This window comes from Aspergillus multicolor (assembly GCF_047715735.1).
Source record: "Aspergillus multicolor strain CBS 133.54 unplaced genomic scaffold BDW74scaffold_16, whole genome shotgun sequence".
Taxonomy (NCBI): domain Eukaryota; kingdom Fungi; phylum Ascomycota; class Eurotiomycetes; order Eurotiales; family Aspergillaceae; genus Aspergillus; species Aspergillus multicolor.
This window is the reverse complement of record NW_027395967.1, coordinates 343329-364210: the sequence shown is the minus strand read 5'-3', so window position 1 is coordinate 364210 and position 20882 is coordinate 343329. Positions and strand designations below refer to the sequence as shown.

Here is a 20882-nt window from a genome sequence, read left to right as displayed (position 1 = left end):
TTGATTGAAGAATTACTCCACAGGACGTCAATGTGGCGTTTCCTCGCAGCGGAATATACATTCCTCGGGGCTTTCGAGTGACCCACTCCCCACCATGTCGTAGGGTTTAAGAACAAGCCCTGATACTTGTTGAACAACCAATTACCCCTCACATTTTGAATTGACCATAAGACCCTTTTCATCTTTACTTTTTTGTCCATCTATCACTTGGGTAATACGAGCACAATGTCCCACCTCCTCGAATCCGTGGTGCTAGGCGACAACCCTCCCCCTCCGCAACCGCATCTGCATGGGCTCCATGACGCGCAATCGCTGCGTCAACGACGCAAAGCCCACTTCCCCAAGCGTGAGACACTATGCCGAGCGCGCGGCTGACGGTGTCGGGCTTATCGTTGCTGAAGGGACGTTCATAGCCCCGCATGGCGCCGAGTGGCCGAATGCGCCGGTTATGTTTGATCAGGAGCATGTGCGTACTTGGAAGAAGGTTACGGATGAGGTTCATAGGGTGGGTGGGAAGATGCTTTTTCAGCCATGGCATCCTGGTTAGTAGCCTAATTTTTCTTTCTTCTTGATGATAGCGCGGCGCTAATGGGGTATGTAGGACGGATCCAGAACGATGATATGCCGATGCTGAAGAAGTATAACTACCCCGTTCAGGCACCCAGTAAGGTTAAGGCGCCGGGCGGGAAATAGAGGTCGTTGGAAAGGTCTTCCGGCCAGTCTGATTAGTTCGACGTCTTGGTGCAGTGCTGACGGGATAAGGGCCACACCGAAAACATCACGGAAATCGAGGACCCAAAGAAGATTGTCGAGCAATTCCGGCACTCTGTTATCCTTGCGAAGGAAGCAGGATTCGACGGGATTGAGCTCCTTTCCCAGGGGTGCGTTGACCTCATCCTCCTCTCTCACTCCAAAACAAGTGCTATGCTAACAACCGCGACAGAGGCTACCTCCTCCACAACTTCCTCTGCAGCCACACAAACCTCCGCACCGACACCTACGGCGGGTCCATCCCCAACCGATGCCGTTTCCCGCTCGAGGTGCTCGACGCCATAATCTCGATCTGGGGCTCACGTCTCGTCGGAATCAAGATCTGTCCGCCGGACGACTACAACGACTCCGCTGTATCCTACGCCGAATTCACCGAGAAATACAATTACTTCATAACCGAACTCATGAAGCGAGACCTCGGCTTTATCAATCTACCCCGTCGCGGGTGTAATGTGGGGCGCAACCAGGATGATTACTTTAAGTCTCCGCCACGGGGGCAGGGGAAGGAGTTGCCTGATGGGTATGACCCCGTCAAGCAGTTCGGGGGCATGATTAAGTATCCCGGATCCAGGACGATGCTTATGGTTAACCATGAGTATACGCCGCGGGAGGCGGAGGGGCTGGTTGTGAGTGGAAAAATTGATCTGGCGTGCTTTGCGAGGCCGTTTATTTATAATCCGGTGAGTCTTCGATTTCTCTTTGGGATGATTGTACGGGTAGGGAGAGGCTGATTTGAGCATACTAGGATTTCGTAAGCCGGCTTAAGGCTGGCAAGGACTTTGCTGTTAATGATCGTGGGAAAACGGTCAATTATGGGCCGTTTGAGAGCCCTGATGAGAATTATAATAACTGGCTACGGGCTACTGCTGCTGCTACTGCTTGAGGTAGGAGATTGTACATAGATGCTGATCATACAATAGTAGTTGCCTCAAATCTAAAGAGTCCAAGTTGCAAGTTCCGGTGCTCTACGGCCATAGAGAATCGCAAGTAATACTGCAACAATTTTCATTCCCTCCAATTTCCGTTAAGAAGTATGTATACAATCTTAGCAAGGACTAATTCAGTTAAAAACATGCGCCACAACCTCAATCTCAACCCTCATATCATCCTCCCCCAACCGCGTAACCCCAACACACGTCCAAATCGGCTCATGATCCGGCATATACTTCCTGAAATTCCGGACCATCGCATCCATCGCCTCATTGTTAATTGGCACATGGTAGCTGTTGACCCGGAAAACCTGGCTCCACCCCTCGCCGCCGGCATGCTTGAGATTCGCTTCCACATTCGCGAAGGCTTGGTCGATCTGTGCGTTGATTTCTTTGTAGAATTCGCCGGTTTCGCGATTCCAGCCGCCTATTACCATTTGTTAGTTGAAGAAGGGGCTGAAAGGGGTTGTAGGGAGGGTGGTTTGTACCCTGCCCAGAGCACTCGATTCTATCGCCGATGCGCACGGCCTGGCTGTATTTGAAGTTTTGGCGGTTGCGTTCGCCGACGCCCGGGTAGGAGTAATATTGGAGGTGGGACATTGTGATTGTTATTGATGGTGATTGAGTATATGGAGGCTCGGTTGGAAGATGAAGAGTGTTGGCGTCACTTATATGCTTGGACTTTTGAGCCAGGATTACAAATGGGTGGATGGCGGAATCTATATTCCGCTGGATACCCACTGAAGACAGAACTTGGAAGTACAAGAGACAACACGATTGGCCCGACTTAGCTGAACACTGGATAATTGGATTTTTCTAGAGGAATTGAAGGTTATGTCAGGTTTTTGCGGACCATTACTGACACTGCGCTCTAATGTTGAGGTCTAAGGATTCATATCGGGCTGGCTGATCCACTGACGTCAAGACATCTGAAGTTGATTAGCCCTAACTTTTCGACTGAGAGCAATGTGATCAGTTTAGCATATCTGCACCAGGGTATCGACAGATTTGTGGTAGAATTTCCGACATGATCGCCAGACGAAAGAATATAAAGGAATTACGTGCCCTCTTCCGCGTATTGGCCTGCTCATCACCGCAGGCATTAGGTTCTGAGAGCAAGTATGAGAAACAATCTTAGAGCCACTATAGCGTACAAAACCCACGGCCAAGAGATAACCAAGCTGTCCGTCGAAGCTTTCAGCTGAGCGACTACTTGTTGCCCTCGACGCGGGAAGGCAATAGGTAAGCTATGCTCGGAGTTCGGACTCGGAGTACCTAATCAGGAAAGTCCACTCCGGGCTTGTCGGAGTGAGTCACGTGGCATTGTCGTGCAAACACCTTCGACTCTCCTCCAACTCTTTTCATTCCGCACACTCTCTGACTTCATCGAATTTTGGTCCGAGTTCATCATTACCCTGCCGATGTATCGGAGAAATGGAAGTCTCACGTCTTGCGAGCCCTGTAGGGTGTCGAAAGTCCGCTGTGATCATGCAACCCCGGTGTGCCGACGATGCCAAGCGAAGGGGGTGTCGGAGAAGGTACAACCTTGGAGTCACTTGAAACAACGCGGACTTACATAGCTCTAGTGCTTCTATCACCCTGCCCCGATGACACGTCCGAATACACGATTTCGACCGTACCATGTGGACAAGCCACCTAGCCAGGTTTCCACCAGGGAAGAACCGACACAGCCAGTGACCAAGCCGAGACCGAGGCAGAAGGCAGAGAAAAATGAAGACTCGTCAGGCTCATATCTTCCCGGATATCTTGGCTTCTCGAGCACACTCTCCCTATGTCCGAAAGTTCCAACTGGTTCAGCTCAGAGACCCTACTCGCATATCAATGGAGACGCTCATTTCGCCAGCATAGAGCAATCGCTGCGCCAGGTGATGGCTTTGTCCTCACAATTTGAAGATGCATTGCTTCAGTACTATGATGGCACTCGCTTGACGACTATCCCCCGGTCTCTGGTTGTGGATCCGACCTTGGCGCTTCTTAGAGAGCTCAGAGGCAGCGAGGATGGGTCCACTGCGAAGATCCTCGCCAAAACCAAAGAGAATATACGCCGGAGGTTCCCATCCATACCTTCCAGTTGTACGGTCTCTGAGTTCCTCCAGTGCTTTACTGCGGAGAACATTCGTCTCGAGTTCATCAGTCTAGTATTCAGCATGGTTGGACTCGCTACCCTCTACACCGAAGCACCAAGTGGCTTCGATCCGCTCATGTTTGGCGGCGAGATGTACAGTGCCAGCAAAGCCTGCTTGCAGATGTGCGAGGCCTACGACCATGTGAATGACCTGACTATTTGGACACGGTTTCTGAACGTCATTCTGTCGGGCACCCTGTTCGGAGATGCAAGTACGTGTTCCGTCTCAGAATCGTAGTCAGTTGGCTTACACGAGCAGGTGATACTGTATACCACGGACTTAACGAGCTTGTCGGCCAGCTGTTCATTATGGGCTTTAATCATCTAATCTCATCCCCTCCCGACATTCCATTCTTCATTCTGGAGACTCGAAAAAGAGTCTTCGCCATCGTTGTCGCCCAGGACAAGAGCATGGCGACCTTGGTCGGAAGGCCACCACGCATTGATAGCAGCTTCTGTGATACGATTCTGCCATTGCAGCTGACTGATAAGGAGATAGTCTTCAGCGGAGCTCAGCTGGACCTCGCGTTGCAGCGTCTCGATTCTGATGGTTGGAATCGTTCCGACCAGCCTCATTGGCAGACCGCATTGTTTCGACTTCGCTATCAGCACGCCCTCATCCAAGAGAAGGTCTTACGCCTATCACTGAGAAACAGAAACACTACATTCTCCCAGCAATTGAGGTACGTCCGAACTCCAACGCCGCTATTCTTACTAACAGAATACAGTGAATTGTACGAAGAGTACCACAGTGCCGTGCACAACATACCCCCACAATATCGCTATGATAAAGCGATGTGGGCGAAGTCGAGCCCGTTACCATGTCTAATATTCTTAGTGGTCCATTTGGGATATCTCTACAGCGGCTTTATGATAGAACGAATGCTACTTCAAGACGCCCAGATAACGATAACGCCTTTGCTGGAAACATCGACTAAGCTACTTTCGGGTGCTCTTGACTTCATCCATCGGGAACACTGTCACCACGAGCTTCGAGAACGACAAACATGGCTGGTAGGATAATCACATGTAAGTGATTCTTTGGTTAACATTGCCGCAGTTTCTACATTATTGCCTGCCTGGCGCCGGCACCCTTGCAACTGAACTCCACCAAGCCACCCTACGCGGAGTACCTCTGCCAACCTCCACTCCGGTGTCGCATATCGTCCGCGACCTAAGCGTATTTCTGGCTTACTTTGAGCGCAAGAAGATGCCTAATCGACCCGACCTCCAAGTGTGTGTCCAGATCAGCAAGGTTATCGGTAACCTGCTTGATGATACTTTGACCCAGGGCCTTCCGTCGCGGAAAAGCAAGCGCAACCGAAGTCGACAGGGCGCCAATTTCTTAATGAGCGCGCCGAGCCCGAACGCCCAAGTAGAGCCAGATTTAGGGTTTGAAGCGTACAATCCGGACGTCCTCCCGCCCCTCCCAGAGTCAATGACTAGCGAGGACTTTCTGAAGTGGTTCGATGAGTTGATTTGGGACAACCCTAGCCTGGGCTTCGATCAGGCTCCCTGTTGACTTGTCTATCCTCATGTCTGTCGTGGAGTTTACCCCAAGGGGAGGTTACAAATATTGCGCCCCAATTTGCGGCTCGAATCGAGGGTTCCTGCTGAGCCCCACGACCGGCCCGTGAAATCGCCCATGACTCGCCACGGACCCTGCGCCCAGCCCGACCATCCCTAATCTGTGACTTCTCCGGCAAATTCGAGCGTCTGGTCTCTGCCGCCAAGAACCCCTGCTCGCGCTCTTAAAAAACGGAGAATGTCGCATTGCAACGTTGGCTATCCCCCCTGTTAAACTCGTCTTGTGCTCATGATGTGGCTGCTCCTGGCCACCATAGGGCTGATGCCGATAGGTAAGCCCGGATATGCCGTTTTTGAATTATTCTTTCCCGCAATGGCTAATATTTCACTGCAATAGGCATTTTAGCTCAAGTATGTAACGACACGCTCAGTACGATACGCACGCAAGCCGATATTGACATGTTGGCGCAAAATTGCACATCGCTGAGCAAAGGTCTTACCGTTAGCGTTGAGTACACAGGACCTGTTAGTTTACCTAACATCGTCAATGTCTCGAGATGGTCCATAACTAAGGACGGGCTGGGACCGCTACGGATTACCTCTTTCGAGATGCCTGATCTTGAGGAGTCAAACTCGATTTCACTTCGACTCCTGACTGATCTTGAGTTGTGGTCAGTGCCCAAGTTGGCTTACGCTCGTAGTGTCTTTTTGACTGTTCCGTCACATCTGGTGAAACTGGACTTCCCAATGCTCAACTCGACGAGGCGCATAAATATTGAAGGGAATATGACCGAGTATGTGTCTATGTCTTGTCGGGTCTGATTTGTTTCAACGTCTCACCACTTCCAGTGTCTCATTTGACTTGTTGGAAACAATTGATGGCGAAGTCATGATCTCCAACACGGTCTGGAACCTGGAACCAGCGAAACCAGGGGGGCCAAGTATGAATCTGTCTTTTCCTGCACTCGAGAGTGCGTTCGGTCTTCGCTTCTGGGGGAATATCTCAAGGTGCTTATCTTAATGAGAAATGTTATCAAATATGAAACCTTTACTGATACATTGGCCGCAGCATCTCTCTGCCTAATCTCTCGAGACTGGGCCCGAGTACGTCTGATTATAATGCATTGCCCTCGTTATTCTCCAACTCGGGTCTTCCCATGCCACTGGACCTTCCGAATCTCAGCTTCGTTCAGGGAGATCTAGGGATTGAGGGTAATATCTCATCGTTCGTCTCCAGCTACCCGCCCACTTTTACTTTACGCCAGGCTCACTGATTAATTTACTTCAGACTGTCGCTACCTCGCTTCAAGCACATTACGCAATGGCTCAGTGTTTCGTCTAAAGTGCCGCTGGCAATTGACCTGCCGCTCGAAAGTGCGACACAGATTGAGCTCAGTGGTCAAATTGAAAGGTACGCTGGGCGGAACATACCAGCACTCCCCTTATATCCATTCTGAATATGGTTCTAGAGGCATGGATTTTGGCCTCGCCAGTGTACGTGCTAACTAATGCGTAGCATCTCACTGCCCAACCTGCGGAATTGGACTAAGTTGCGGGTGCAGACGAGCCTGCCCTTCGATTGCGATGCTTTTATTAACAAGTTCAACGGTACCGAGTCTGAACCTGCACCGGGTGAAGTCGATTGCAAAGCGACTGGGCGGCGACAATCTCAAGAGGACCGGGGGAATATGGCGACTCGAAGGCTGGCTGACATGGGCTTTGCACTCGCAGCTGCAATTACGGGCATCGTTCTCGTTCAGGCCGGCTGCTAGGGTGCCCATTCAAGTCCGGCATTCAAATACAATGTCACTAGGACTTGAAACTCGTTTTCGTCGTCTGCGACTGATCAATTCACAGCATGCGTTGAGAATCCAGTACCGCCATGATGATATGATAAGGCAGTGCATTTGTCGACGCCATTTGAGAGGCTAGTTCCAGCCTCCGGGCTCATGATGAGTCTTATCCTATACCTGCTGCGTTCTGTGCCTGACTTCGCCGACTTGCCAAGGCCTCTCCAACGACAGGACAACCCGTAAATATGGCAATGGGCCTTGTGTCTTTGAGGACCGGTCAATATGTATTTTTATCTGACAATCTACGCTCGGAGCACAAATAAACGCGGACTCCTGCGGTGATAAGCTCGTCATTACTCCGCGGCTTGCGCACCTCACCCTGTATACTGCTCAATTTGCTGCAAGGAGCCGCCGGAAGACCGAAGAGTTTCAACTGCCAAGGCCCATTTCGCGGCGCGACATTTAGCCTTTTTGGGAGGTTACATCGCGATTTCGCGCCCCCCACTGAGTCCCTGAAAGCGCCCCATGGGTGGCCGCGCCCAGCCCCGCCATCCTCAATCCGTGCCCAACCCCGATGCTCAGGGCCCGGAGCGAACACCCTATGGTCCCACCCTGCCAAGCGCCCCGCGTGCCTACAGAGCGCGTTGTTAAATGCGAGCAGAAGGACGATCGCGACCAAGCTTTGTTCGTCATATCAAACTCGTCTTGTCATCATCCGTCGCAGTATGTGGCTATTGCTTGTTCAGGTGTCCCTGGGACTGGCCGCAATAGGTTCGTATGCCCTGCCCTGCCCACCTCATAGCAGGACTAAAACCCCTCTCTAGCCTTAGGCGCTGCCGCCCAGGTCTGTAACAGTTTTCCGGATACCGTCATAAAAGACCAAGATGATATCGACGCGCTTGCGGTGGACTGCGACACAATAGACGGGAATCTGGTCATTGACAGCGAGTTCTCTGGTCCCTTCGTTCTACCCGGTATCGCGAACATCACGTCCATTGCGCCGCTCGGGACAAGCAAACTGTTCAATGATCCCGTCCAGATCACATCGCTGGAGCTGCCTAATCTGCAATATTTAGAACTTTTAGAGCTCGGACCCTTGACGCGTATTCAGAAATTGGATCTGCCGAAATTGGAATCACTTCCGATCCTAGCCTTGATTGTTGAAGCCTCTCTGGACGAACTGGAGTTTCCGGCGCTGGAAACGGCTGGGTTTGTTGCTATTCGTGGGAACATGACTGAGTACGTTGTATCTATCTTGTCGACCCCCGGCCTCTGGGATGATATATGTGCTGACGAAGTTTCGATTCAATCAGTGTCCGCTTCGATGCGCTGCGAACCGTCGAGTCAGGCTTAGAGGTCGTCCACTCGGCTCGAACGCGCCAAACCGAGACCTCGATGGATATATCTTTCGCGGCTCTCGAAGTCGCGCACATAATTAGCTTCCAGGGGAATATCTCAAGGTACCAACATTCCTAGGACGCCTGTTACCGTGATACCATACTGAAAGCTTATTCAAAAGCTTCTCGCTACCCGGGTTCTCTGTGTTAGGCACAGACGCAGCAGAGGACGAGGTCTTCGAAAACCCAGTCTCGATTATAGCGCTAGATGGTCCTGCTATAGACGTTGATCTGCCGAAGTTGAGCTCTGTCAATGGGAGTCTGGAAATCATGGGAAATATCGGCTCGTACGTCCTTGAGACTTGATTTCGTCCCCTGCTTGTTTATACACAAGCATAAGCTTACAGTACCCTTCGTCTAGATTGTCCCTTCCCAGCCTGAAAGATATTACGCAATCGCTTCGTGTAGAGGCCGCGATACCACTGTCTCTTGATCTACCCATCGAGAGCGTGGAAAACATCACACTTAGCGGAGCTATAGAAAGGTATGTGCAAGCTAAACTAAGCACTTGGCCATCTGATATTACGAACTGCCCTGACCAATACCTTCTATCCTCTAGAATATCATTACGCAGCCTGCGCAGCTGGTCGTTCTTAAATGTTAGCTCAAATCTGGAGCTTGACTGCGATGCTTTCATAAGCGGACTCAGAAGTTCTGACAACGACGATGTGGGTGACGTGCTCTGTGGCGCGTCTGGGGAGGAGCCGAAAGCAGTCGAAGGAACGGGGAATAAGACGGAGACGAATGAAGACGCGGAGACACAGGCTGAACATGATGACGAGGGGCTTGCGATCCGGGAATACCCTCATGTTTCCTTCACGGTTGCTACGGGCGTGGTGGGTATAATCATGGCGCACGCTCTCTTTTAACTCTGATTCCGCGTTTTGATTCCCTGCATAGGCTCCCGTCTATCACTTGTTGAACCGGCATTCTACACTGAAACCTGTTCTAAATGATGACTAAAGAGTCATACATTCCAAACTCATCTGGCTCTGGCGAAGTTGATTGGACAGTTACATACATAGCCCAGCCTACCAAGCTTGAACAAAGTAAGCTCGCTCTTGTGATGGTAGATAAAGGAGAGCTCTATCAATCACTGTATTACGGTTCAATCGCGTGACATTGAACAAGCACCCTATTTATCAAGCTTCAGCCGCTATGCGTACCCCAACCAGCCCGGTGCGGCAGCCTCGGACCTCAAACTTACATAAAACAAGATCGCCAGGTAAAGGATCAGTCGTCATACTCAAGGCCAATCACACGGCGACACTGACACTCACTTGCGCATTTTTGGGCACTTCATCCTGAGCCGGGCCACTCGATGTTGTCTCCTCCGGTTCACTGGAGTCCGTGTACTTTAGACCTTTCCCAAAAGACCTATTTCTCTCTCTGTAGACCATTAGGAGCGAGTCTTGGTAAAAGAGGAGAGGATCAAAACATACCCATTCGGCCCATAAACCCAACGAATAAAGAACGTCATTGCCACCAGCAAGCCCGTAATAACCGCGGAGAAGACATACCCGTGCTTGAACTGTGGCCCTTCCACCGTCGGATACGTAAAGAGCGGGATCCACGCCGTCCAACTCGTCGAGATGGCCGTTACAAGGACAAGCACGACCGCGCGCTCCTCGATGCTATCTTTGTAGATCACATTGACCCACCCGTATAGCACGGACGACACGGCAACGGCGGCGTATTGAACAGCGAACGCGAACCATTTCGCAGACTCGGGGACGTTCCAAATTGCCAGAATGACGAGCGATGTGAAGTTCACGGCTGAAGCGAGCGTGATCGCCCACGCGCGCTCGAGGAAGAGGTCCGTGGAGAAGTTGATGAAGAGAATAAAGAAGATGCCCAGCGCTGGAGAAATGGAGTTTAACTGATTGAGCTTTGACTCAGAGAAGCGGTTAAGGCTCTTCAGCCACAGCAGAAAAGACGCAGTGTTTGCGCTCGAGTTGAAGAACAGACTGTCCCACAGAAGGACGAGCCAGAAGCGCTTCGTGCCGAAGATCTTCTTCACGAGGGCCCAGGAGAATGGCGCGCTGGAGACGGTGTTCCCTTGTTTCTCTAATCTGCGTCGTGCGATAGCAAGATCCTTCTCGTTGATGACTAGCCGATTGGGCTTGTCGATTGTACCGGGGTAAATGAACGCGCCGATCACAGCGAGCGGGAGGGTTATTATCGCGTTGACGATGAATAGCCAGCGCCACCCCGCTAGCCCATGGACACCGTCGAGGTTATCAAGCGTAGCGCTCTGCAGCAGACTCGCGGTAAGATAGCCCAGTGTCAAGCCGACGTAGAATGCACCGCCGCGCCGCCCGATCTCGTTGCTTTTGTACCAGGATCCGAGGACGTAATGAACACCGGGGAAGTAGGATGCCTAGAACCGTAGATCATTATTAATAGAGACTTCACTGGCCAGTTATGGAGTAGTCTGAGAGGACTTACTTCGAAGATAGAAACCATGAACCGGTACGCCATGATCTCGGCATAGCTGGTTGCTCGGTACTGAAGTAGCGTGAAGATTCCCCAGAGCAGATCGAGTGCCGGGACGAGGTAGTGCATCGGAACCCGCGGGAAAAGGTACATGAAGGGAAGTAAGGCGACGACGTTTCCGACGGTGAAGATTGTTTGGAAATGTACGAGCTCGTTGCCGTGGAAGTCGAGTTCGTCGGCCATGCCGGAGACGTAGGCATTATCTGAAAGCAGTTATTAGAGGTGCGGAGGAGGACTCATGAGAGGGGAGGGCATACTGATGTTTCCTTGATCGATGTATTTCACCCAGTAGACTGTAAAGGCGTAGGGAACGATCAAGAGGTCAAGCTTTGTGATGAGTTTCCGCTCCTCTGGTGTGTCTTCTGGCGAGTACCAGTCGTACCATTTTCGAACCGGTATCGACATGACGGAGATTTCGGTAGAAATGAGTTGAGGGAAAAGAGACATCGACCTCTTGGAGTCAACTGTAAAGTTTTATCTTCTGCAGGATCTGGTATGTCGCCATCATGGCGTTGATAGCATCACCGCGAGGGAGCTTCTCCAACTCTTCAACCAACGGCGCGTAACGAAAATTATACCATTTAATGCTTGATCGCGACATAGAGCTGGCTTCTCTGGTAGACAGGGAGTTGATAGGTTTGCATAATACATGACTCGCATGTAGATTCCCCTTGGCCGACCGCCACGTGACAGGGTGGTGTATTGACTATGGGGTCTGAAGACTGTCTTGCACCCAAAGACATAAGATATGATGAGATGCTGTCCATGTACAGAGAGACTAGAAGGCAGCATACATACATCTCTTTGCATAGTCGATTTCTAACGAAGCCAACCATGCCTCAGTTCCCAGCGGCGCGGCGCAGAGCAGAAGTGATGTTACTGGAGTCATACGCAAGAAATCATTAAAGTTGCAGCATTATGCCTCCCCCTGACTCCTTCGAGGAGCGTCCGGTGTTTCCACAGCCTCCCTATGACATATGGCACATGATATTGTCTCTAGTCACCCCGAACCTAGATCCTGCTCTGTTCGGAAAGAACCCGGAGTTGCCTTTTGAGGGACGTGATGCTCAAAGAAGAGCCTGGAAGATTGCCTGTGGAGATCTTTCCCTTTGGATGAATCTTCGCCTGGTAAACAGTATGAACTTTTGGACTCTCTTTATCCTGTTGTTAGTACTGATGTTTTGCGCTAGAGAAATTCGATGCTGTTGTCGTTAGACTTTTGATCGGTGTCATTCAGGCCCGACAGGATGCAGACACTGCTCATTCTATAGATCCCAGCCGTGAGTGGTGTCCAATTTCGCCCTTTCACTGGTTCCCGCCAACTCGCTCTACCATGGCAATGACCTCAAGGCTTCTCCATACAGTTGTGCAGGAGTCTCCTCGGAACACCGTAAAAAGTGGCGGTATACAGAAAGTAGTCACTGACTTGATCGAAATGGTTGTCAGATTATTCTCGAGACCCAGAAATAACATCAGTGGGCCGAGAAGAGAGACAGATGAATCTGACAATTTAAAGTCCTCTTATCATTACGGCTTTCTCGCAATCCTGGCGGCCACGATTCCGATCCATCAATTGCTTCGAGTTGTTAACAGCCCGTCACATGTGACTGCGAACGATGACAACCTCGAGTTACCCGATCTGCCAAATGCCGGGCTAATGACGGCGGCATATCTCGGCCGTGTCGACCACATGAGCACTCTACTGGGACTGGGATTTGCTGTTCATTTTTCCTTGGAGCAGTCCTTGTTAGTTGCTGCTTTAGGCGGGCATCTGGATGCTGTACGGTTCCTTCTGACAAGGAACGTAAATGTTGACGTGCACTATGGCCCTTTCAACTATGCAGCACTACATCTGGCGGCAATAGGAAACCATGGGAATGTTATCGCATTGTTGATCCATCATGGCGCTAACCCCAATACCACTAATTCCGCTTTGCACACCCCACTCCATTCCGCAGCAGGTGGCGGTTGCCTAGATGCTACAAGACAGCTCATGTCCAATATGAACGTCGATCCAAATACTGCCGATTCTGACAACCGCGATCCGCTAGCTTGGGCTGTCCTTAGAGCACACGTCAGCATTGTCCAAGAGCTCACTCAGCATGCACGTGTCTCTGTGTCGTGTTCAGATCATGTTTTCGGAGACCCGGAAGCAGAAAACGCCCTGTGGGCCGCTGCGCTATGTGGAAGAGAAGGAATTTTTCATTAGCTTCACCATCACTGGCCGGTTTTGGATCCCTACAGTGAGCGCGATTTATTGGAGGTGGCGCTGGCGGGTGGGAACCCGAGCATTGTGGCTCATATTTTGCATAGCAGTATGCCAAATGATGAGGATGTATATGAGGAATACTTCGAGCAACCATTTCTGCTATCCGCCGCAGCTCACGGACACGAGGCAACTACCAGGTACTCCATGAGACTAGACAACGGAAGCAGTATCAACTCGGTGGGCCCACACGGTGCAACGGCCCTCCAACTCGCAGTCAAAAGCTGCGACGCTGAAACCGTGAGGGCTCTACTTGAGACTCCCCAGATTGATGTGAACTGTACGTCTGAAGGTGTTACCGAGGAGCACCCTCTCCATCTTGCTTCTCAGACGCACCACACCGATTTCGAGGTTATCAAAGCTTTGTTAGACCATCACGTCCATCTTATCTCTTCCCGCCGAACTTGTCCACGCTATTCTATCAGACTTTCTACCCGCAATGAAGAGATGCGAGTACGTACGTATTGCGACGAAGAAACAGGCTCACGGGGGCTTGCGCTGTTTCCTAAGTCTCCGCCTCGCTCATAGTACGCACCCTCTACTCCTGTATCCGGCAGTCAGTAGACTCCGTGCTGACCACGACACCGCATTACAGGATCATTTGATAACGTCATTGTCAAGTTATTTACAAGTGCTTTTTACGGTACCAAGTATTTGCGAATTCTTCTCTTCATCAACCACAATTTCTATCATCTAGTCACCCCGATGATGCTCGATTAATTTCTAGTCTCAATGAAACATTCCCAGGCAGTAGTGTCTAGGTTATGCAAAAGAAACACCGCTCACTGATGCCCTGACGTCCTGGCGATAATCCTGGTCACTACATCAGCTACCTACGGCGAATCTGATTGCCCCCAGCCGCCCCAGCAAGATGGGCCGGTTTCCGCCGCCGGAGATCATCCACAACATCCTATCACTCTGCGTACCTAACCTTTGCCTAAGGGGCTGTGGCCACATCGAGCAAGCAAAGCGGGCTCATTTATGGTGGTTTGTAGATCTGCGCCGTGTTAGCAGTGGGTTCCAGGAAATTGTTAAGGCTGTACATCACCTCATCACCTAACCTCCTCTAAACGAACTTTCGATGCTATTGTTCTGGAACACTTGATGGCTGCCCTGCGGGGTCGTTCCCATAAGGACAACGGCATCTTGCATCTCCCTCCTTTCGGCATGGACTGGGTCCCGCCTACCCCGTCGATGGCGGCGATGAGCACAAGGCTTCTTGGTGCCTTTGTTGATCGCTGCTACAGAATACCTGCAAATGCGGATCATTGTATTAAGAAGCTGGTCGCGCAAGTTGTTGAGACTGCTGTGGAGATGTTCGCAAATCCTGAAGACGGAGATCATGATACCAGCGGCGAACCTCATGAGCGCGACGAGCTGGCAGCGATCTATCGCCGTGCGATAGATGCAGTGGTTGCAAGAATAATAGGAGAGTGGTGGGTTATCGTCGCCGCCGGAGAATACGGCGATCAAAAATCGCTGGCGGCTCTGTTGCCCGACTCACCGCACATTGCGACGGCGATGGCGGCGGCGTACCTTGGTCGGACAGACGATCTGCGGAAGCTGCAATACCGACAGGGCGACGGCGGCGTTTTCCGCTTACGGTTGCCTGAGCTTCAAGCTGCTGTTCTAGGCGGGCAGATGGAGGTTATTGAGTTCCTGGTGGAAGAGGGGAAAAATGATGTCACTGTATCCTGCGGCGGGGGCTTCCAGCAGAGTACTGCGTTACATCTCGCTGCATTAACAGGAAACGCGACGATTATTCAGTTTCTCCTCGACCTTGGATCACAACCAGATGTGGAAGATCATGTATATCGCACAGCACTCCACTACGCGGCAGCCGGAGGGCATGTCGATGCCGTGAGGGTTTTACTGCGCTATGAGGAGATCGACACTGACCCGAATATGTGGGATTCCTAATACTGTACTCCACTGGAGTGGGCTATCGCAAGAGACCATGCGGAGGTGGTGGAGGAGCTCTTGAAGCACGACGATGTGGAAGTTGATAAAGGGGAACCTGACTACGACATGAAGGGGCTCTTCAACGATTCATACGATGAAGCATCCATATACATTGCCGCCGTGTTAGGAAGGGAAAGGATCTTCCGCATGGTTTGGAACGACGATCTAGTTACGAGGGCAGACGATCAGAGTCTCAAGTACGCGCTGCAAGGTGGAAGCGTCGAAATCCTGGAAACAATCCTCAAAGAGGACTCCAGCCTCGTGAAGCGCTACAAACGAAGGAATCGCACCTCAGCTCTAGCAGCAGCCGCAGGACACGGGAATAGCGATGTAGTCCGCTACCTCCTTTCCATCGGCGACGGCCCGACCAATCATGTCGACAAGGACAACCAGACGCCGATCTTCAAAGCGCTGGAGTCAGACGATCTTGACACAGTCCAAGCCCTCCTAGAACACCGCAAGATTGACGTGAACTGCACCTCCATCCGCCGCGTCGAAACAACGCCCCTGGAACATGCTGTCAACGTTGCGTGCAGCGGGGAAGTAGTGTCAGCGCTACTGGCACACCCAAAGATCGACCCGAACATCAAAAACAAGTACGGCCGCACACCACTCCACGAGGGGTTTACGCAGGCGTATTACCAGCGCATGCAGATTGCGGAAGTCCTGTTCCCGCATGATTCAGTTGACAAGAACACGGTTGACGACAGCGGGCGGACACCCTGGCAGGAGGCCGTCAGATCCTCGGTCGAAATGCTGGAGATGTTCTTACCGTATGTTCATCGGAATAAGATCTGGCATAGTGATAACGACGGCAAGACTGCGCTCGAGAACTCTGCTGTTTTCGTGAGGCCGACGGTTGCCGCTAGGCCTATTGCGCCGGATCTCGGCATTACCAAGGAAACTGTGAAAGAGGCACTTGAGGGGGCGAAGAAATCCCTGGATACGTATGAGGAAAGATGGGATCCGAGGGCTCGGGAGACTCAAGAAACCATTCAGGCAACGATTACGTTGCTTTCGGAGTTTCTGGCGGGGAGGGAGGGGTAGATTCGGCGTTCGCTGGGGTTGATCAGATCAAACAATGATATTATATACCCAGGCTTTGAATGATGGAATCCTATGAATCTGTCACTTGGTTGCTGAATGGTGATTGGAAGCCTGAGGGATCAATTTTGATCTGTCTACGTGTGATATTTGTGCGCCATGGGGTTTATCACTCTACCTAGTCCTCACGAGCAGGGTTCCTGCACATACACATGGTGGTCTGGGCAGCCGGCGCAGACACAAAGCCCTGGTGCATATCAATGAATCTTACTTTACTCTAATGATCCCACCATCCATCCACAAATTCATTTCCTTTTATTGCCTCCGAGGGATCTCAGTATCTCCTCTCCATGGATACTCCCATCTTCGGGAGAATTGTTAATGCTAAGATGCGTCGTCACTATCAAACGACATTCAGTCCAATTTCCATTAGTAAAACTTTGCTCCAGAAATATATCAACAAGATAACTTTACAGCTAGGGTCGCGGCATCAAAACCGCACCTTGACCCCCCACCCCCCAACAACCCCCCTCGCAATCCCAAACACCACCGCCGCCGCAAGATAAAGCACGCCCCCAAAAATGATCAGCCCCTTGAAGCCTCCGTCCTGGCTCTCCTGAATCGCCCCCGCCATCGGAATTCCCGTCAATGTCCCGATACTAACAAGCGTAAACGTCGTCCCATTCCGCTTCCCATAATCCTCCATCTTGCAAACCTGCGATATACAAACAGGCGTAAGGCTAATCGCCGCCCCGCTCCAGAACCCATACAGCACCGCGTACGCGATGATTGCGCCCTGGTTTGTCCCACTGCAGTACCATAGCGCCAATGTGCAGATCCCGCACGCGATCGCTGTGAAGGACATCACGTTGAACCGGCCGAGCTTGTCAGCCAGGATACCCGGTAACGCGCGGCCGGGGATCGCGCCGACATTCAAAAATACGCAAAGGAGGTACCCCAGGTCCTGGGGCATGTTCGCGTAAAGCCCGTAGGAAACAATGTATGCGTACGGCACGAACGCGGCGAATTCAACGAGCCAGATTGCGGCTGTTGTCAGCCCGTATCCCTTGTCGCGGAGGGCTTTGAAGTCCACCGCCATTCCGGCCTTAGTGTTTGGTGAAAGGCGCGTTTTCATGAGGATACAGGCGAGGGCACAGAGTACGGCGGATATGATGCCGATTATCCGCATCGCCCAGGCGAAACCGAGGACTGGCCCGACGTATAGGATTATCAGAGAGAAGAAGACGCCCCCTAACCCGCCTGCTGTGCAGGCTATACCGGTTGCGAGACCGCGGTTCACATCGAACCAGTGCCCGATTGCGCTGATGGCTGGCGTGAAGAGGCAGCAGGAGCTCAGCCCACCCAGGACGCTGAACGACAGCAAGATCTGGTAGTACTCTTTACTCTCGCCGAACGTGAAAATTGAGATTATCAACCCGATGGAACCAGGAAGAACAACGGGGAGAACACCCCGGCTGTCGAAGATCGGACCTGACGCGGCTTAGTAGGGAGGACCAGCGAGGAAAAGGTAGACGTACCAATCTGCGCCGCCCCAAAATACAAAAAGAATGCGTATGTCCCGAAAATCCACCCGATTTTGCTTTCGGAGTAAGTGGACAGCTGGTGTTTTGAGGTCCAGGCGTGCAGGACGCCAAATGTATTTAGTAGTCCCATTGACGGGACCATTGCGCACCAGGAGCCCAGCACAACGAGCCAAGCTTGTAGGCCACCATCGGGGTATTTCTCGGCGGTCGCAGTTGGAGGAAGTTCAGCGGCGATGATGTGAGATGGAGTTTTCTCCAATGTCTCCGCTCCCGAGTCAAGTTGACTTGATACATCTTGTTCTCGTTCATGACCGCCTATGGGCAGGGATATCTGGTGTGGCTGAGCCATGGCCGATGGATTGACGGTAAGGTTGATTAGAGAATGGTACAGGAGAAAATATTGGGGTTCTGATAAGAGTTTGCCATGTGGGTCTTTACTCCAACTTTTCCAAGGTCCATTGCGCCCGATGTCCCCAATTAGGGCTTCGGATCGGATCGGATATAGAGGTTTCGGCCTAGGAGGCAAGGCGACGACATCAAATCAACAAGAATCCAACAGATCAATGCCAAGTACAAACTGTGTATCTGAGGTGACTCCGTGCTTAAAGGCGGTCTTTGGGCGACAGTGAGCAGCCAATGTCCATACTATGGATCCCGGCGGTTGATTGATCAGTGGCAGTAACTTGGACATTCGCAGAGGAAATAGGAAGCATTGCATAAATGATTTTATCACACATTCATTAGGCATACTAAGTAAAGGTCGATCTAACCTATGTCGTCATCGGTAGCTGGGCACCTCGTAGGTAGGCCTGAGATCGCGATGGGATCATCTCACCTCGCTCGCATCCATCCCGATGGAAAACGGCCTCCGTCCTGAACCTAAGATGCGGTGGACGTCTGCTCTCGAAGATCGATGGGTATGACTTAGGTGCTCCGCACAAACTCGGTTGATTCTTAATGATTTGTCTATGTCGCTATACTTAGGTTTGCACCGGCCAAGACTGTCCAAGTAGCCATCTTATGATGCGTTCTCTCTCGATTTCCGCGCTTCAATTCAATGCACATTGCATGCAGGAACGCGAACAAGAGAACAGAGTGATAAATTTGGATTTGAGGATTCGAATATGATCGTGGAGTAGGTGGAGTATCTAAGATCATAATCATACGGTCGATTATGTACGTAAGACTCCCCACTCGAGCTTATTCACGCCGCGATCGTTGAATCAGTTGAATACCATAAAAAATAGGGCTCACTCTTTCAGAATATATCCACGTCGAAAGTCGACTGCAGGTGCGCGCAAATACGCTACCTTCTTAGGAGCTGCTGCAGGTGAGACTTGGGATCCCTATTCTCCGCGGAATACAGTACGGAGTCCCTGTATCCAATGACACTAACTCACTACCCAGTCAACATGTTCGAATCATCGCTTCGTATTGCTCTTGCTCCCTTTCAATGGAGGACTGATTACGAGCGTCCATTGAGGACCCGGGTTAACCCAGGGTTAGGTCCGGTGGGAGTGCCGGTGGGAGGGCCGGTGGGATGCACTCAAGCAATGGAGCTTACGAACGGCGCTTAGATAAGGAGCGGAAGTGCTCCGCGTGGGGCTTCACAGTAGTAATCATACAATGCGTAACCCCAATGGCATCAGATGACGGAATCAGAGGTGCGGTTCACAGAAGAGGAGGGGTTAGGCTAGGTATATAAACATCGTCTTGCCTTTTGATGTCTTGTAGTCTCGCAAGCACTCCAATTGATACATTCATCAGCCACAGGATCTCATTACTTACCCTATCAGCCTGTCCAATCAAAGTATCCACCTGCATCGTTTACTTCACAATGCCTTCCAAGAACATCGTTCTCGCAGGCGTACGTCCCATCACCTCCCCTTCACAAGTCACCATATTAACTTTCTCTCTCACTCTCAGGCAAGCGGCAACCTCGGCCCCTCCATCCTCAACGCCCTCGCCAATTCCAACCTCTTCACCATCACGGTCCTAACCCGGCCCGACTCCAAGCCCCTCTCGCTCCCCTCCGGTGTCAAATCGGCGGAAGTCGACTACACCAGCATCGCAAACCTCACGGCGGCCCTCAAATCGGCCTCCGCCGAGGCCGTCGTCTCAATCCTCCCACCCACCGCCGCAGAAGGCCAAACAAACCTCATCCACGCCGCCGTCGCCGCGGGGGTTTCGCGCTTCCTCCCCTCCGAGTTCGGCTCGGATCTCGAAAACGAGATTAACCGCGCCGCGCCGGCGTTCAAGATCAAGGTTGAGGCACAGGAACTACTGAAGAGTCTGGCTGCCGAGAAGAAGATTACCTATACATTTGTGTATAACGGTCTCTTCCTGGACTGGGGACTTAAAGTTGGATTCCCCGTGAGCGTTGCGGGTAGAAAGGCCGCGCTTTTCGATGGGGGTGATCGCGTCTACTCGACGAGCACCCTGGGCGCAATCGGACAGGGAGTTGTCTCTATCCTTTCTGATAAAACCGCCGAGACAGAGAACCGCTCCGTCCGGATCTCCGAGGCCCAGACGACCGCTAAAGAGCTCCTGAGCATTGCGCAGGACGTTGTTGGCTCTGAGGGATGGGAAATCACCGAGCCGAGCGTTGACGAGGAAGTCAACAAGGCGTGGGAGAAACTTCAGGCTGGGATTGTTGGTCCCGAGAGTATTCTGCCCTTTATTCGGCGCGCGATTTGGGGTGAGGGGGCGGGGGGTCTTTACAAGGAGACGGATAATGAGCTCCTGGGGATTCAGGAGTTGGATAAGGAGGGATTGAAGAGGATTGTGCAGGGTGTTGCTGGAAAATAGGCAAGGGATCTTTTCGTGCTGCCCGATAGTTTCTACGATGTTAGGTACCATTTATTGAATCTAATATGTTTCATGCAAAAGGCACTAGTAATGTCGGGCAGGAGTACCCGGACGTTCCTCTGACCGGGTAGTCGAATTTCGTTTGAGAAGTATAGATACGTTTGGCAGAGACGGGTGTCATCTTGCTGTAAGAACGAGG

At 51.6% G+C, this 20882-nt stretch overlaps 9 protein-coding genes across 9 annotated transcripts; 6 read left to right on the top strand and 3 right to left on the bottom strand.

Moving 5' to 3' along the window:
• Positions 1-289: 289 nt before the first annotated feature.
• BDW74DRAFT_168566 (uncharacterized protein) lies at positions 290-1654 on the top strand (the record flags this gene model as incomplete). Its single annotated transcript, XM_073726854.1, has 5 exons — positions 290-542; positions 602-669; positions 763-881; positions 944-1481; positions 1517-1654. 5 exons carry the CDS (start codon positions 290-292, stop codon positions 1652-1654), a joined length of 1116 nt encoding a protein of 371 aa, XP_073582854.1.
• Positions 1655-1831: 177 nt separating this feature from the next.
• Positions 1832-2300, bottom strand: BDW74DRAFT_179222 (RidA family protein; the record flags this gene model as incomplete). Its single annotated transcript, XM_073729409.1, has 2 exons — positions 1832-2127; positions 2189-2300. 2 exons carry the CDS (start codon positions 2298-2300, stop codon positions 1832-1834), a joined length of 408 nt encoding a protein of 135 aa, XP_073582853.1.
• An 808-nt stretch (positions 2301-3108) lies between these two features.
• BDW74DRAFT_185788 (uncharacterized protein) lies at positions 3109-5515 on the top strand. Its single transcript, XM_073731120.1, has 5 exons — positions 3109-3238; positions 3287-4058; positions 4106-4529; positions 4575-4860; positions 4907-5515. Exons 1-5 carry the CDS (start codon positions 3122-3124, stop codon positions 5366-5368), a joined length of 2061 nt encoding a protein of 686 aa, XP_073582852.1. The 5' UTR covers positions 3109-3121; the 3' UTR covers positions 5369-5515.
• A 467-nt stretch (positions 5516-5982) lies between these two features.
• Positions 5983-7145, top strand: BDW74DRAFT_179220 (uncharacterized protein; the record flags this gene model as incomplete). Its single annotated transcript, XM_073729408.1, has 5 exons — positions 5983-6167; positions 6223-6381; positions 6443-6598; positions 6662-6784; positions 6890-7145. 5 exons carry the CDS (start codon positions 5983-5985, stop codon positions 7143-7145), a joined length of 879 nt encoding a protein of 292 aa, XP_073582851.1.
• Positions 7146-7518: 373 nt separating this feature from the next.
• BDW74DRAFT_32243 (uncharacterized protein) lies at positions 7519-9472 on the top strand. The gene is made up of 6 exons (XM_073732517.1): positions 7519-7937; positions 7991-8405; positions 8480-8626; positions 8686-8850; positions 8925-9047; positions 9123-9472. The coding sequence occupies exons 1-6, from the start codon at positions 7892-7894 to the stop codon at positions 9430-9432; spliced, it is 1206 nt and encodes a 401-aa protein (XP_073582850.1). The 5' UTR covers positions 7519-7891; the 3' UTR covers positions 9433-9472.
• A 490-nt stretch (positions 9473-9962) lies between these two features.
• On the bottom strand, positions 9963-11464 carry BDW74DRAFT_168564 (uncharacterized protein; the record flags this gene model as incomplete). Its single annotated transcript, XM_073726853.1, has 3 exons — positions 9963-10943; positions 11012-11262; positions 11317-11464. 3 exons carry the CDS (start codon positions 11462-11464, stop codon positions 9963-9965), a joined length of 1380 nt encoding a protein of 459 aa, XP_073582849.1.
• Positions 11465-15353: 3889 nt separating this feature from the next.
• Positions 15354-16334, top strand: BDW74DRAFT_179216 (ankyrin repeat domain-containing protein; the record flags this gene model as incomplete). Its single annotated transcript, XM_073729407.1, has 1 exon — positions 15354-16334. One exon carries the CDS (start codon positions 15354-15356, stop codon positions 16332-16334), a length of 981 nt encoding a protein of 326 aa, XP_073582848.1.
• A 487-nt stretch (positions 16335-16821) lies between these two features.
• Positions 16822-18240, bottom strand: BDW74DRAFT_185784 (uncharacterized protein; the record flags this gene model as incomplete). Its single annotated transcript, XM_073731119.1, has 2 exons — positions 17870-18240; positions 16822-17822 (listed from the first exon to the last, which is right to left on the bottom strand). The coding sequence occupies exons 1-2, from the start codon at positions 18222-18224 to the stop codon at positions 16822-16824; spliced, it is 1356 nt and encodes a 451-aa protein (XP_073582847.1). The 5' UTR covers positions 18225-18240.
• Positions 18241-19712: 1472 nt separating this feature from the next.
• On the top strand, positions 19713-20683 carry BDW74DRAFT_179214 (aromatic alcohol reductase; the record flags this gene model as incomplete). The annotated part of the gene is made up of 2 exons (XM_073729406.1): positions 19713-19742; positions 19802-20683. 2 exons carry the CDS (start codon positions 19713-19715, stop codon positions 20681-20683), a joined length of 912 nt encoding a protein of 303 aa, XP_073582846.1.
• Between the last annotated feature and the right edge of the window lie 199 nt (positions 20684-20882).